The sequence below is a fragment of the Dendronephthya gigantea genome, unplaced genomic scaffold (assembly GCF_004324835.1).
Source record: "Dendronephthya gigantea isolate DGI-Jeju-01 unplaced genomic scaffold, DenGig_1.0 000462F, whole genome shotgun sequence".
Classification (NCBI taxonomy): domain Eukaryota; kingdom Metazoa; phylum Cnidaria; class Anthozoa; order Malacalcyonacea; family Nephtheidae; genus Dendronephthya; species Dendronephthya gigantea.
Window position 1 is genome coordinate 9340 of NW_021163472.1, and position 17799 is coordinate 27138.

At 37.4% G+C, this 17799-nt stretch overlaps 1 protein-coding gene and 2 long non-coding RNA genes across 3 annotated transcripts; all 3 read right to left on the reverse strand.

The window, feature by feature from the left end:
• Positions 1 to 5924: 5924 nt before the first annotated feature.
• Positions 5925 to 7351, reverse strand: LOC114543453. The gene is made up of 4 exons (XR_003690046.1): positions 6693 to 7351; positions 6436 to 6512; positions 6245 to 6367; positions 5925 to 6048 (listed from the first exon to the last, which is right to left on the reverse strand). It is a non-coding gene; the product is annotated as an uncharacterized LOC114543453 (long non-coding RNA).
• Positions 7352 to 9010: 1659 nt separating this feature from the next.
• Positions 9011 to 9914, reverse strand: LOC114543457. Its single transcript, XR_003690049.1, has 4 exons — positions 9820 to 9914; positions 9539 to 9640; positions 9411 to 9439; positions 9011 to 9088 (listed from the first exon to the last, which is right to left on the reverse strand). It is a non-coding gene; the product is annotated as an uncharacterized LOC114543457 (long non-coding RNA).
• A 4919-nt stretch (positions 9915 to 14833) lies between these two features.
• LOC114543452 lies at positions 14834 to 15529 on the reverse strand. Its single transcript, XM_028562424.1, has one exon. The coding sequence runs from the start codon at positions 15527 to 15529 to the stop codon at positions 14834 to 14836; it is 696 nt and encodes a 231-aa protein (XP_028418225.1).
• Between the last annotated feature and the right edge of the window lie 2270 nt (positions 15530 to 17799).

Here is a 17799-nt window from a genome sequence, read left to right on the forward strand (position 1 = left end):
GTCATTTCCAAAGAATAGCCAAAATAGTTGCGTTGTAAATAATGGAAATAAAAAACCGCGGTGAATATTATGTCAATGATGTGAATACAAAGCAATATACTTATTTTAAAATCAATACTGTATAAATCAATAAATAAAACAAGTTAAACTGATTTAAAAACGTTGCATTTCTGATCATGTACAAAAAATTACTATAAGCGTAAATCAAACTACCCCCGGAAAGTTTACACTATGAATGACTGACGGATTGTCTGACTCGTCTGAATTTTCGCCACTTAGGACAAAGAAACTTTGCCCTAAAAAAGCAGTCCCCTCGACTGTTCACATGCAAGCTTTCAAGAGGCCGGAACTAACTCTTCTAACAGGGAGATTATATAACTGTTGTATTTGAGTACCTTTGCCATGCTGGGCATGAGTGATTCAATATTTTAAGTTTGCATGAAACTCTTTTTTGTTGCAGTAAATTTTGCATAGGTTGTTCCTGATGGGATGCTGGTGTTTTCCCCGTCCTATGGAACGCTTGATACAGCACTGAAACATTGGCAGGCATAGCTATAGATTTAACGATGGTGTAGTTTCTGATACGCGGACGAATGAACAGACGAATTAAAAATATTTTCCCTTTTCGTCTCTAAAACTAATGTGATTTTTATACAGATTAATCTTACTGGACCTTTTGTTAGTTCTTTCTTAGCCTTAAGTCGAAATTTCACCGCCTCGTTTGTTGACGAAACTGATAGGAACGATGTTTCATATCCTAGTCCGTTACGTTAATTCACAATGATTATTCTTTGTTTTGTAAGAGTTCTGGTCTATGGAACCGACTTGAAACAAGAAAACTATTTTTGTTGAGCCGAGACGGAAAAGGGAATTTACAGAGCTTGGTTCTATTTCCATGCAGCGAAATCTTAAAACTAGGCTTTATAACGAGTAAATATATGGTTAAACAGTTCATCTGTACATTTTTACCACGACGAAAAACGGGTCATTTTGATCTGTAGGTTATGTTCGACTAAATAATTCTTAATGAACGGGCTGATTGAGGTTTATCTTAAGATTTATAGTCTGTTTTAGGCAGTGGAAGGATTTTATGAAAAAGTCTGCAATCCAGAGAACAAGGGTGCTGTGTTTCTTGCCGTTTGCCTAGGAAAGGTATGGTGTTTACCGCATTTTTCCAACGTATTAATACTAAAGTTATGAAACACAGACAGTTAAGACCGCTTGTTACGTTTAAAACTTTGTACAGTAATAAGCTCTTGGTTAATCTGCTGAAATCTCGTCAGATTTGGTGGAAACAGGTGATAATTTCATGTCCAGAGTAAACGAATATAATCCTTGATTCTAACCCTCTATTATAAGTAGTTGGGTAAGAGTTAGGGTGAGGTTGGAAATTAAAAGTTAGGATTAACTTCGTAGAGCTTAGACATGAAACGAGCTATGGGCGTGAAACTATGATCGAAACATACCAGTCAAACACATCCTCATAGCAGATCGTAAAAAGAATTGATACAAGCCTCAGATGTTTTACAAGAAACTCGTGTGTTTCTCACGTTTAGTTCAGCGAAGGTGTTGACTTCAGTGATATAAACGGTCGTGCTGTCGCCACAACTGGTTTACCTTATCCACCGGATTTTGATCCAATGGTTGGGGTTTCGATTAACAACCTAGCTAATGATCTTTTAATATTCGCAAAAATAAATTGGGAAATGAGTCTTTTGATTATCGTTCAGCCGATAATAGGAATACGTTGGGATTTGTGCTTACTCAAGTTTAATTTATTAATAATATGGCTTTTTAAGATCCTCTACTCTGATTGGTTGGTCGTGAAACACATATCCGTCGGTCAATAATCAGTTATTATTACCCCGGTTATGGTAAAAATCTATTATCTCTAGACATCTTTTCCAAAGTTCAAAAACATTTTTTTTTGTTTTCCCTCGCATTTCAGGTGGAATTGAAAAAACAATTCCTAGATGAGGTGGTAAACAAAAGAGAATTTAAGGTTGGTTATAAAGTACTTTTAATCATAATTTTTTTTAAGAACTAAACTATTAAAATTGCTTTGTGGTTTTACAATCCTATACGAAACCAGGAATATGTGGCAATTCCAGACTCAAAAGTCAATTTAGCCCGTATTCAAATAGGGAAACTTTTGTGCTGAGAATTTTATCTGAAGCTCTGTCAATTCAATTCGTGACTGTGGACTCAAAGTCATATATCATTGTTTATACCATCACTACCACAATAGTTTGATAAACTTCTTCTGAGTCCGGAACAAATGTAGGTACTATTTCACTCATAATCTTGTATTTTCAGGGATTAAATGGTCAACAATGGTATGGTCAGCAGGCATCTCGAGCTGTCAATCAAGCCATCGGTCGTGCATTATGTCATAAAGAAGATTATGGAGTTATACTCTTTTGTGACGAGAGGTGTGTTTCTTCAACTTTAACATGGTCCAACAAATTTTGGATGAGAATTACCGAAAACCCTGTCAAATTACCCTGCATATCCGTTCTAATCTGATACCCAACTTCAGGTCTGCGGGTACAGTAGCCATATTTTGTTCAATGAATTTCTATCGGACTTCACATCTAAAATGCGTTTCCAGTAGTCAGACTTTGACTTGTTGGAGCAAACAAGATTTTTATTATAAAACATGTAAACAGCTTGAATTTCTAATGAGCAAAATAAGGCTACCCATACCGTAGACTGCTTCAGGGTAAATTAAACTTTTAATATTTTGTGGGAGGGACGTCTTCAGTGAAAACGTGACTTTTCTGTCTAATTTTTTTAAATAATGAATGCACTCTGTGTCAGTCAATATTTAAACTGTTATATGATTAGTCCTTGCACCCCCAAACCAGGTCAGGTGAGATCCATTTAGGCAAGCGAGTTTGTTGAATTGTGTCCTCATTTTCCAAGGTTCTGCCAAGAACAAAAGCGGAACTGGCAAAATGGATGAAGCCGTATATTTGTGCATATCCGACATTTAAGGACCTTCAGAGGGAGTTACGGTATTTTTTTACACGAGCAACCGAATTAATGAGTTGTTAAATGAAGTATCGTGATAAATACACGAATAGAGATTCAGTCAAGTCCTAATTCCCCTCTGTTCTTAATTTAATGATATGGGCTACTGTACCGCTACCGCCGGTAGGTGTGTAATGGTACGGAGAGACAACAATATAAACTTAAAAACTACCCCGTATTCTTGTTTTTGTGTCTTTAAGATCTAAACACCAAAATAAAACGTTACATCTCCAAGCGCTTTTTAAATATCGATGTTGTTTATATTGTGGAAATCCCATCTTTTCATGTCTCATGCCGCTCTTGGGCCAGCTGTTTGTAAAATGGATGAAGTTATCACCTGGATAGTTTTTTCAAACGTAGAAAGGACTGCTGACTAACTAACCTAGCATGACCAACTGATTGAGCCTTACAAATTTATTTAAAATGGTCAAAAAGAGTACATATATGTGATATATATTACAAGATTTACTTTTAAAAATTTTAGCTTTTTAACCCTTTTTCAGTTTACCCGAATTTTCGACTGAACTTTGCCCGAACTTTTAAGTTCTCGAAATTTTTCACACACACCCCCCCCCCCCCTGTCCCGTACGGCTATGGAGACGAGGCAGGAAAACAGTTACAATTGTCTTATGAGTTATGGCTTTTCCAGTTAAACAGCTGAGAAAAAATTGGTTCATCATCTGTAGCCTTTATACTCCTGTCACATGAATCCTGTGCCCAACAGTATATTTTTGTTTGGATTTCAGCCACTATTGAGGCGAGCCGATCCACAGATTCAGCCAACGAGCGAATAATCGCGTTGTTCATCATTAATTTTTCAATTCTAAGGTTTTCAGTGCTTTCTGCACAATCAGATTGAACAATTGACCGCGTTTGTTTCGCCACGGTATATAGAACCGCCAGGCAGCATAACCTCGCCGGTTTATAGATCGACTGTCATCAACAGTGTTGAATTTTTAGTCTTAGTAGCCCTGTCTACGCTAGCAGTCGCGCTTGCAAGATCGCCGCTCGTGCACATAGCTTTAATCACGCGAGTACGAATTTCTTTCGCGTTCTTTCCATCAACTACCAGGAACGTTTTGTTTTTTAGCCGGGAATCGTAAAACCTTCCGCCTCAAAGTCTCTTTTCATTTGCTGGCGATGACCACGTTCCTCAGTGTAGGATAAGACCATCCCTTACGAATTCTTTCAAGCTGTACTAGCTAATTGCGGGTACTTCATCATAAATATGTTCACTATATTAAAGAATGCTGACTCAATGTCTCGCTTGCTCACCAAAACTCGCGTGCGTAAAGGAATTAATTATCCAGGTCAACAAAGGACCGCTCACTTGTCGAAATTTTTCGAGAGGCTCACATTTCGCGAATAGTTCGTTGCAAATTGTTTTCAAAAGCGTTGTTATATTGTGGTTCAATATTCTATATTGAAATTATCGAGAAAATATGTAAGTATATTTAAGATTTTACGATTTCGGGTAAAAACACTGTGGTGTATTACATATATTTTTTGTCTTAGTTCATTTTGCGTAATATCAAGTGGCTTAATATATAAAATATAAAGAGAGAAACGTGTTTCCACAGTTCCGCTTGTGTTTTGGAAGGAAGAGAATTTAGTTCACTTTCGAAAGCGAGGAAGTAAACTGGACGTTTTTATATTTGATTTAAGAGCGGAAATCGAAACCATACTAAAATACGGCAGCTTAGCGCAACGAATAAATTAAAAGCGCGCGCAAATAAAAACGCGCAGGTAACTCCCCAACGCATGTACCACGTCAAATCACAGCTTTGTAATCAGAATTTTTCTGTAACTCCTTTACATTTAGGCGTATGAATGGCCTAGAATTGAATTCTGTGTTTCACTCTATAAACGTGTAAGACCGTGCTTCGATCTTCGTTTTTTTTGTTTGAAACTTTTTAACCAATCCGGTTCTGGGTGACCAGAACGGCTTTACGAATGTTAATGATGCATGTTTCGATCGATAGGTGGTGATAATTCTCCCACTACCCAGTTTGGTTAAATAGAGACAAATTTTGTTCATGTTTAACCAAATTGGTTCTGGGTGACCAGAGCGGCTTTACGAATGTTAATGATGCATGTTTCGATAGATAGGTGGTGATAATTCTCCCATTATCCAGTTTGGTTAAATAGAGACAAATTTTGTTCATGTTCAACCAACCCGGTTCTGGGTGACCAGAACGGCTTTACGATTGTTAATGATGCATGTTTCGATCGATAGGTGATGATAATTCTCCCATTACCCAGTTTGGTTAAATACAGACAAATTTTGTTCATGTTTAACCAAATTGGTTCTGGGTGACCAGAATGGCTTTAGGAATGTTAATGATGTATGTTTCGATCGATAGGTGGTCATAATTCTGCCATTATCCAGTTTGGTTAAATAGAGACAAATTTTGTTCATGTTTAACCAACCCGGTTCTGGGTGACCAGAACGGCTTTACGAATGTTAATGATGCATGTTTCGATCGATAGGTGGTGATAATTCTCCCATTATCAGACAAATTTTTTGTTCTTATTTACACGTTTCACCAACTAATGACATGTGTCTATATATATCTTCACTTCACGGTGCAAGGACGTGTTTGTTTTCATACTTTGGGAACGGCAAATAACAAATTTTAGGAAACAATAAAATCTCTGATAACTTCTAGAAAAATGTAAAGTACTACAAATACGTTAATAACGGGAAACACTTATAACAACCAGGTTTCAAAATGTCTGCTAAGTTCATTACACTTGAAAGATTTAAATTTCACAATTCTGAGACAAAGTTCTGTTTAATGTGTTCGGATTAGGCGTCTGAGGCATTATTTCTTTTCGAAGCTTTCTTGTTCATAAACCACAGTACAAATCGACAGTGATTCATGAAATTTTCTTGGGTCATGAAAGACAACTGGGCACGATATCTTTGAATGATTGAATTTGCTTGTTCGTTCACTTGACTATTAATGACTGTCAGTTGGGGGTATATATTAAGGTTATAGCCACCAGAACAACCTATATATAAAGAATGTACGGTTCTAAATTTTCAAGCATAACTGTAATTACAAGAGAAAATTAGTTATGACTTTATGAAATTGAAACCTGCCCTGACATGTTGTTTGAACTAAAAAATGTTGGGCCAACATATCGGCCTTGTTTTAATACGCCTTTAACTCCTTCTGAAAAAAAATAGTCACTCAATACTCAATACCTTTATGGTTTCCCCAATGAAACCGGTCAACCAAAAAAGTTGTGTCCTTGAAGTACGCAGGATCTCTGTTGAGGCAGTAGCTATGCAGATTACATGCATTGTCATATATTATAACTCGAGGTGCTGAAAGGAAAATAATTTGTTTTTGACAATACAATAACAGCAAAATATGACGAAACCGAAACACAAACCTGTTACAAAACTTGTTAGAAAAATGGTACGTTTGGAGATTCCCGTCTCTGCATGACTTGGTAGCCATAGTTAAAACCTACAAAAGAGGAAAAACTCATACATACTTTACTATATATGTATGTATCCATTGTTATAGTCACATACATACATACAGTAAAATGTGTTTTAATTTATTAATTTATTATGTATAGCATTTATCAGTGTCTCTGTATTCTAATATGTTTTTTTTAATTTTATTGTATAAAGAAGATATTACCATGTGGGCAAAACAGTGTGAATATGCCTGGAAGAAAAAAAGAATGTCCGGGATGTTTTTTGGAACAAATTTCATCTGTACGACGTGCAGCGTCAGCCAAGTAAAATTTACGATTTCGACGTTTCGGTAAAGTTGGGAAGAAACACAAGGCGTCGGTTTCCGAATCCTCTATTGGTGCTGAAATAGACGGAGCCGTGGTGCCGGTGGTGTTTACAAATGGCGCTTTTGACTTCATCAAAAATTCCGCAAACATCGGACGCCACATTCGTGGTAAAACTGTTGGCCTAAGTTCACGAAGAACAGCAAAGATAACCGGGTATTGCTCATGAAGAAGCGTCAGTTTAGCCGGACAACTAAATACATTTTCTCCGCTGATGAGTTCTCTGAAAAGGGAATGAAGTTCTTCAGTTGGTTTAATCAACCCACACACAGGAGAACTTGCAGCGATAGAATGAATTAAAGCCTTAATCGGCGGCGGACAATCGGATAAGTGTTCGTAAGTATCTTTGAGCCAGTTTATAAAGGGTACGACAGAAAGGGACACTTTTGTGAGAAGTTGAATTCATTCTCTAAACTGTTGGTCTGTTAAATTGCCATTCTTTGCAAGTTTCGTCATTAATTTCCGGCAGGGATTTGAACTGATCATGACTCTCTCTTTATGACTAGTAAAACGATAAAAATAGAAATAGATAAAAATATTTCAAAGGAAATTAATTCCAGTATTCGACATAAAGTATAGGAACACCAATCAATGACAGTTTATCCTTCATCTGGATCCACATTACATGCATTGAAAATAATTTCCGCCACTTCTTTGAAAGCCCCTTCTACATTTGTAGAGGCTAAAGGTGAGTATATAACACACGAATTTTGGACAGAAGGCAGTCTAGAACGCAATACTAACATATATATTATATTGGTATTGTACTTATCTTCCAGACATTACACCCGATGTTTCAGCACGAGTATTTTCTGCGTTGCATCTCAACAACATGGATTTTCGAAACGCAACAGTTGTGGCATCGCAAACCATTATATCCGGCTCCGGACCACACTGCTGACAAGTATTCCCTGCTGAATAATCTATATCAAGTAAACTGAGGAATGAATACCATGCGTATCGAAACTTATACGATGGCATTTCCTCTTCCGCGGTACCAACATCAGACAATCGACGGGTCCAAACTTGAAAATATGTTTGTAAGGTACAACTAAATAAAGACGCATATACATAATTTATAAAATTACACAAAATACATACACGCTGCCCTACAGCGGAAAAGATCAAGAAGGTTATTATAACACCGAAATATTTCCAGTAACATTTAAGACCACTAGGAATGAAGCGAAGAATTTACAGAATTTTGCAAAATGCCAAACAAACCATGATGCATGTACCTGCCAAACAAAAAATGATGCATGTAATCGCGCAGAACATCGTGGGAGATAAGGTATCTGTCCATGTTTAGAATACCTAAATTATTTCCATCAAAAAAATTTTTTTCTTGGCATGAGGAATTGGAACATAGCCTGTAAGAGACTTGAAGATAAAAAATACATTAATTTCTTAATATAATGGAATACTTTTATTGTGCACTTCCTTCGATTTCAATTGCGAATTATTTGCAGATGGATGGTTGAGAGACCAAACAATTATAGTGTTAAACTTTTAGGCAAAACCAGGACTGTTGAGAATTCAAATTTGGCGTTAAGGAGTAATACTGTAACAACTTGCAGTTTTTTTAAAATAAGTAATTCTAAACGAAACATGCATCGGTCCCTGGTGAGCAAACAATTGGTGCAGAATGGTTACCATAATCAGGTAAGTAAGGGCTGAGGGTTTGTCTAACACAGGCATACTTCATGTTAATCATGAGGCAAATATAACAAGAAATATTAACTAACCATGACATACTAAGGTTCCACTGAAAAGAAATAAGTTTCTTCTTGAAACTAAGCATCCACTGCTTTCTGTGCCTGATCCATTGAACCATGCATGGGAACACGAAGGACAATGACTCAATTGTTCAAACCCATCCGGCATGATTTGGAATATTCCATTTTCATCACATGGCAACAGTTCTTAACGTGTGCTCTTGCATCAAATTATGGTTATGAGCATTGTCGAAATTTACTTTTTCCTTTGATGCACATATGGGGACAGAAGGAGAGCGTCTTACTTCGTGGTCAGGAAAAACATGTTGTAAGAATGGGAAAGATTCGTCATCTTCATCAAGTTTAGTTTGCACAAAAAACATGAACACAGCTGTGAGTATCATATTTGCATGTCAGACATTTAAGACATATTTGTCTGATCCAACAAACGAATATTTACCATGAACAAAAGAACAGACAACATTTCTGCTGCATGGCAACTCATAAATGCTGTCTGTATTCTGTAAAAAGGATTGCAACACAAAAGCAAATTTAGGTCAGTCAATTAACTCAATTTACACCTACACACTACTAAAAGACTTAATGGCTATTTAACAGAAATTCAGACTAGGCCCAAAAAACAAAGGTTATAAAGGTTTCATTCAGCTAATATGTAGAGATCGGTGGTGAAGGTAAGCAAAATGAAATGAATATGATACTCAGGGGTGGATCCAGCGCTAATGCACTAATTTGCATGACACAAGAAAACTGCTAAAAATAACCACTTTGTTTTGTAATGCAAATTTGTGCACTAGTGCTGGATCTACCCCTGATGATACTCACAAAATATTCATGGTCATCATCCTGATTACCTGAGAAATATTTATCTGGTTGTTATATGTACATTTAAGGAACATGAATTTTATAATAACAGTATGCACTTTAAATGAGAGAAGTAGAATACCATATACCTATAGCAGCTTCCAGCAATGAACCATCAACAGCTTCAATTTTTCCAATAAATCGTTTTACTACCATGCAGTGCTCACATGGCTTATTTTCTTCATTAAGCTCTGAAAGTTACATTTCAGTTACTATTTAAGATACAGCAAATGAACACAGAACAAAGGTAACATTGCATTCAAAAGGTTTCCATAGGAATACTTCATTCAATATGTAATGCACTGTACTGTATGCAAACATCATTATAAACAGTTTCAACTTACAGTAAACATGCATACAAGTAACATACCTTCAGCTGTTCCTTGCACATATACATTTAATGATAGAAGATAATTGGAGCGATTGCTGTCACATGAACATCTATACACCCAGCCAAGTCCAGAACCACCAAAGTTATGCAAAGAGCGTTCTACTAAGAGAAAGCAGTTCTTCTAAAACAAACAAAACATATATTGTTGTAGGGGGTTTCACATCTTTATTTACATTCATTGTTTCACAATTAAGGCAATGTATTTGTTAGGAAATTGGAATACATCACCAAAATATGCATAATATAAAAGAAATATAATATAGAACATCTGGTATAAAATTTGAAAGTGCTAGTTAATTAATGCAGCAGTGTTTTGATTCTTAAAAAAAAACTTTGTTAACTAATTAACAGATAAGTAAAAAAGAAGTGTTAAAACAATAACTTTAACTTTTAAAGTTCCTTTAACCCTATCGAAATCTTGAATGGCAAATGCCATTAAGGTCTGTCCAACACCAGCCACAGCACTTGCTCGACAGACTTCAGAAAAATAGGCATCAACATTTGAAACAGCACCAACATATTGATTTGATGCTGGCAGTACATAGTCTGTCTGTAATAAAAGATCTTTGCGGTGATTCAATAGTTTACGATAGACCATAACGATTCATGCTATATTTACTATACAATATATTTATACAATGTCTACTTCAGTTGATTCAAGTACGCTATCCTCACATGATAAGCTCTCTTCTCCTTTATCTGGTAAATACACCACTCGACAGAGTTAAAATGTCAAATTCCATGCGCGAATATTAAATATAGCAACTCTAGCTCTATAAACATTGGGGTTCATTCGTACAAAGTTTGCTAACAAACCTGGTTGATAATTTATAGTTATCTAAGTGATCACAAAATGTATATAAATGGTAATACTTAAGCCTTACCAGAAACCTCCAGAGGCTCTTTATTCCGCCGAAAGGAACGCCTACGTTTACCACTCTTTGTTTTTGGTAAATTCGCGAGATCATATCGACCTCCTCCAACAAATTTAACCTTATTAATGCGTGTATCTAAGGGCCATTTGTTTTTCGAGACACAGAAAAACGAAAAACAGTCTTCAAACTCGCGTTTTCATTTTTCGATTGTATAAAATATTCTAGAAAACAAAACAGAACACGTTATAAGTTGTTGAAAGGGCCAGCCGTTTTCCACAAGCTTGAAAAACGAAAAAAAATCGTCATTTATATACTTTGAATTGCTCGAGCAACAAAAACGAATCTCGAAAAAAATTCTGTTTTTCGTTTTTCGTTTTTGGAAATGAGAAAATCTTGTTCGGAACAATTCGGAGCGAACCAACTGTTTATTTAAAACAAATCAGTATCAAACATGGCTGCTCTGGAAGAGCATGAACCTTTATCCGAGAATTTTTGTCCAAAGAAGAAAACACCATAGAAGATTTATCAGATATATAATTATATATATGTAATAAACGGATGCATCGGTAGAACAATAAACATTTAAATAACATTCTTATGTCATTCTTAAGGGAATAATGTTTTAGCTCATAATTTGCTATATCTTAATCCCTAGTATAAATATACATATACTAACATTATTCCCTTAAGAATGACATAAGAATGTTATTTAAATGTTTATTGTTCTACCGATGCATCCGTTTATTACATATAAATTATATATCTGATAAATCTTCTATGGTGTTTTCTTCTTTGGACAAAAATTCTCGGATAAAGGTTCATGCTCTTCCAGAGCAGCCATGTTTGATACTGATTTGTTTTAAATAAACAGTTGGCTCGCTCCGAATTTTTCCGAATTGTTCTGAACAAGATTTTTTCATTTCCAAAAACGAAAAACGAAAAACAGAATTTTTTTCGAAATTCGTTTTTGTTGCTCGAGCAATTCAAAGTATAGAAATGACGATTTTTTTCGTTTTTCAAGCTTGTGAAAAACGGCTGGCCCTTTCAACAACTTATAACGTGTTCTGTTTTGTTTTCTAGAATATTTTATACAATTGAAAAATGAAAACACGAGTTTGAAGACTGTTTTTCTTTTTTCTGTGTCTCGAAAAACGAATGGCTCTTAGATACACGCATTCTTATTGTCGATTTCATATTACTTTTCAACGCGTAATCCGGAAGTTCGTTGCGAACCTGTCAATTACGTTTCCAACTTCGGAAGTTCGTCGCGAACTTCGGAACGAATTTCCGAACTTCGTACGAAGTTGCAACTTTACCGCCAATTTCGCTGTACGACACGATGAACGAGTTTAAAGAATTGAATGAATTTATAAATGCTTTTTTACAAAAAATTGGCCAAGAGAGCTCAACCAAAATAAAGGAAGTGCTAGTCGCAAACAATTTTACTTCGAGACTAAGTCTAAAATTGCTAAGTCCAGATAATTTGAACAAATTATTCGCTGATGCAAAATTGCCACTTGGGTCGAGAAAGGTATTAGAATACCACCTCAACTTGCTACATGATGAATCGCCTTTACACTTGAAGAAGAAGATTACTAATCATGTTGAGAAAGAGAAGGTGAGAGCCAACCAAAATTTGATTTATTATTGTAATTTACTAGATATTTATAACATGGTAAATAGTAATATTGGAATCGCAATATCGGCATTACATGGCCAGAAAATTCGGACATATTTAACATTCTACTTCCGCCTAAATTTGCATATGGTGTCAAAATAAAGCTTCGTGAGTTTATAGTAAACTGTAATGTGCACAGTACTAAACGCTAAAAATACACCTTTAGGTAGGTCAATTATAATTTGCCTTAATTGCTCGTTGCAGAGCAAGTTAATCTTAATATTTTTATACAGTATTTCAAAATGTTTTATCAGTATTCGTCCTGCATTTTCAAAACAAAGTTTTGGTCATTTATCACGTTGAATACCATATAAAACGAAAACCGTAATAGCGTAGAAATAAAATAAAAATGCAGAGCCGACATAAACCTTTACCAGCATAATATTACCTCAGGATCTTCAATATGACACGAGTTACAAGAAACAACCAGGGCAAATAGCAAAGATGCAATGATTTTCTTAAATTTTGCAAAATTTAAGAATGCGCAATATAATTTATAGTTATGCAAACGAATAATATTTGAACAGATATGCAAATTTGCTACGGCAATCTGCATATTCCATGTCCGCAATTTCTGGCCATGTCGTGCAGTCCGTGCGTAATATTTATATTTTTCTATAAACGGAACATTCCACAAAACCTCTTAGCAAAATTTAAACGGTTGCTACTGATATATTTTGCAGGGTAATACTAATAATAGCAGTTCCAACTCCAGCTCTGAAAGCGAAAACGGTGAAGAGGATAATCCTATACCTAGGGCTAGAGATAATCCAACGCAGAGTTCTCAACGTGCATTATTCAAACGCCGCTTGGAAATCGAAAAGCAAATTGAAGCAGATGAGCAATCGTTGTCTGAGCTGCAGGTAAATTTGGATTCCATGAACATTAATGTTCCATCTTTGCCTGCTATCGGGATTGCAAAAGTAACGTGTGGCAACTGCCATCACCGTGGCCATCGCAATCAGGTAAACCAACCATGCAATTTACAAAAGTGTACGTCGTACACTTATTGTGGTTTACGAGAGAAACACCCAGAATACTTCTCTGAAATGAATAAACTAAAATTAGCAATCAAGAAAAAGCGCGATAACATCAAAGCTCATCAGGAACAATTGAATGGTATTAAAAACTTTGTATCACAAAGTGAGCATCAGTTTCTTAAGGCGTTAACTCCCCGCATGATAAAAGTAGATCCGTCATACAAACTGAACAAGCAAAAACTATTGCGGGACATTCGTATTTTGAGAAAATTTTACAATGGCAAAATTCCGGCTGAGACGACCAACGATGCAGAACAACTAAAAATATCTTTACAGAAATGTAAACAGACCCTAGAACGTGAAGTCGGCGAGGTGGCAGTACATGGTATTCAAGAATATGAACAATTGCATTGCGACAACGCCGAAAAGAGTGCAATAAACCTAAACGTGACAATGAGTGTATCACCAGATAACATTACTAATCATAATAATGTTAGCGATGTTGGTGTGGTTCATTCAAACAGCAAGATTGATAAACAAAAATCAGGGAAAGCACGTAAACTCGTCTTCAAACACAAACGAAAGAGCAGGAAAAGTAAAATTAAGGAACGTTCTAGTTCATCAAGCGAATCCGATTCAGAAAGCGAATGTAGTTCTGATTCAACGAGCGATGATAGTAATCGAAGCCGAAGGGGGTACATCTCCAAAAAGAAACGAAAGAAATCGTCGAGACAAAGACGTCACCGTCGTAAAGGGGTTGATGTTTCCAACAATAGAATTACAGGTTTTGGTGAACGAAATCCGATCAACCCGTCGAATCAAAATTTTTTAGCGACTCAAGTCTATGATCAAAATCAGTTTGCACCTCCATCCCAGTCTCGTATGATCTTACCCAGTACAAGTCAGACAAGTTATTATGGCAATCCAGCATATTATTATAGACAACATTTACCGACCGTCAATGCATATAGCAACCCGTTTTCATGTAATTGGGAACAATGGGCTACCTCCCCAGCTCCGTTTACTGCTGTCAATCCACAAGATACGCGATCGTTAGATTCTCATACAAATATACCACTTGTCTCTGGGTCTTGCGAACAAAATTCAACACAATTGAGGTACTGCGACAATACCACAATGGACAATACGACTGAAGGTCTATCATTGTTGTCTTCGGCTGTCGAGTTCGCGAAGAGTGACACGTAAGGCTAGTGTAGACTTTGTAGTGTTATTTTCTTTGTCATTTTGTGATTTCTTTGGACGTATCTGGTTGTGTTTTGCGTTACTAATAATGACGGGCTACGACAGCTACGTTGCGTTTTGTGTTACGAACTAGAGTATTTGTAAACTATAATGTATAATATTTATAAACTGAATAGACAGTGTTACATTAAAATAAAGCAAGAATATTTGTGCAAAATGTATATTTATTATTGAAACATCAGTGACAGTGTTGCGACTCACAAGTACCCACAAAATTTAAAAATCTGTCTCGATAGACCTGCAGTTATCATTTCCAATGCATCGGATATGCACAAATCTGTGTACTTTTCTGTGTATTTTGGATATCTTCGTAAAATAACTTTCATAATGTTGAAGCAATACTCGCATGTGTTGTAACAGGGATGATAGGGAGGTTGAAAAATGAGTTCAACATTTCTATCTTGTAGAACAGCTCGTAGATTTTCTTCAACGTGGTTAGCGTGATGAAAGCCGCAGTTATCCATCACAACGACATCGTCTTGTTTGATGATCGGGTTCCCAAAGATATCTTCTTGTTCAAGGGCCTCGTCAAAAAAATTTAGTAACTCTAAACCGTTTGATGCCCCTCGAATGATGTTATAATGTGATACTCCGTTTACGCTGTGGAGTAAGTTTACGGTGTAAGTCGCATTTGATGCATATCTTTGCACTTCAATAGCTGGTTGCCCAATCGCGCTGTGTCCTCTAGTTCTGTTCCCATTAGTCACAAGAACTGAACTTTCATCAAAGAAGTGCAATCGGTTCGATGTTACTCCTGAGATCACAGCTAGGTAAACAGACAATTTTTCAACAACATCCTCTCGCTCTGTTTCACGCGCTATTTGGCTGATCTTTTTGTACGAATAACCCAGATCATCAGTCATAATTCGACTTATAGAAGATGTGCTTGACATATTCCATCGGTGACCAACTGTTGCTGAATTTCTTTCGCGTATGTTGATGGTTTATTTTGCTTCAGGAATTCCGTAAAAGCTATAACATCGTCCGTGCGTGCAGTTCGAAATTTGTTGCCTCCAACCTTCGGCTCTATGGTAGGTCTTGTCAGCCACACGTCTATAATGTTTGATATCGTTTTATATGGCAAACGAAGTTCTTTTGCAATTGCGGTAACCGATTGGTTATCTAAATACTTTTCAATTATTTCTTCTCGAACTGTGTTTGGTAAGGCTTTGCCTTGTCGAGTAAACGAATTCATATTTCATTTCAAAATGTTCCCGCCCAAATGAACCGGAAGTGCACAAATATATTTTGTTTCTATTCTATTCTAATAAATTGCTATTTATTTCTATAATTTCGCTTGAATAATTGCTATTTTATATTTCATCAAGTATTTGTAATACAACACAACCAACTTCGAAATGGAAAACGAACTTGCGAAATTCGTTCCAAAGTTCGCGACGAACTTCCGAAGTTGGAAACGTAATTGACAAGTTCGCAACGAACTTCGCAACCGCGCTTTGAAAAGTTATGCGAAATCGACAATAAACTTTTGACTTGAATTGCTATCCGCCTTATTGGATATTCTATATTACTCAGTAACCTGGCCTTGGTTAGTCTTGTTGGTTTTTGAACAAATTTTGTCTGAAATAATACCTCATGAGCAATGGGAGCAACCGCAACCGGCAGAGGTGAATATCGCGGGCGCGCATGACCCCAGCGTGAACGCGCCGAGATGGGCGAGAGAATTGATCGAGCGACAGAGCAAAATCGAGAAATTGTTGGAGAGTAGTGAACGCGGTCAGCGAAGACGAGAACGAAGAGCTAGGAGAAACGAAACTGTCCACTTTCAACGAAACTGTCCAAGTAGAGTCGCACGTAACGAGAACCAGGGAAACGCGACCAGGGCAGGTTCATACCAGAAGTGAATCCGCCCGCGCGCTCACCACCACCACCCGCTCGAAAGATTGCCAGTGCAACGACAAACAACGCCATCTACGCTGAATGCAGAGTTAACGGAAAACAGGTGACAACTTTGGTAGACACCGGTGCCGCTGTGACTCTGATGCACAGGGACGTGTTCAACAGGGTGAGAACCGTTGATATCAAAACACGACCAACAAGTTACAAGTCAACCGGTGGTGGGAGCGAACAACAGTCCGCTGCTAGTCCATACTGTGGCGGATGTTAAGATAAAACTAACGGGAGTTATCGCAAGTCACGAGATACAAGTGTGCGATGATCTAGCACAAGACATGCTTATTGGGGCAGACTTTTTACAACCCCACAATTTCGTTATTAACTTTGCGAAAGGAATGCTCGAGGCCAATGGCGGGACAAGCGAACTGATTTCTAAACAGGACAAACAGATTTGTCGAGTAAGAGTGGCAGAGACAGTTACTATTCCTCCGTACTCGATGATAAACATCGCGTGTAGGGTAGACGGTGGTACAACTGTGGAGGAAATGACTGGTGTACTGGAACCAGCATCGCGGTTTGAGGAACGTTATGCGGTACGAATCATAAAGGTAGCTGCGACCGTAACAAAGGGAACGATCACAGTACGAATTTTCAACTCGAGGTCCAAGCCACGACGAATCTATCGGTGTAGTACTATGGGAAACCTAATTCCCCTTACGGAATTAAGAACTGAATCTCCATGGTACGAGTGCGCCAAAACAATGGACCCGCCTGACGAGACAACGCACTCCTATTGCATGACTGCGCAGAGAGAGAATATTAGTAAGATGCGAAGAGATATGGCCGAACTATTCCCTATTGATAACCCGGCTGTGCCGAGCCACGAGAAGAACCGCATCTATGACCTGCTTGTACGTCATAACATGGTATTGGCGAAAGGATCCCATGACCTTGGCGAAGTATCGGGTGTCGAACACCGTATCCCAACAGGTGATGCTGCGCCAGTCCGAGTACCGCCTCGAAGAATTCCTTTTAAACAGCGTCAAGAGGTCCAACCAGAAGTGGAAGTGATGCTATCGAATGACGTCATCGAGCCGTTGACCTCTCCGTGGTGCGCTCCGGTCATCCTGGTGTCGAAAAAGGACGGGTCGAAGAGGTTTTGCGTGGATTATCGAAAACTAAACGAAGTAACAAAGAAGGACGTGTACCCCCTACCAAGGTGCGAAGACATCCTCCATACCATGTCGGGAGCTGCTTACTTTACCCACCTTGATCTAGTCAAAGGATACTGGCAGGTTAGCGTGGA

Coding starts and splice junctions, on each gene's coding strand:
- LOC114543452 (XM_028562424.1), bottom strand. CDS start 15,529: ATGTCAAGCACATCTTCTATAAGTCGAATTATGACTGATGATCTGGGT.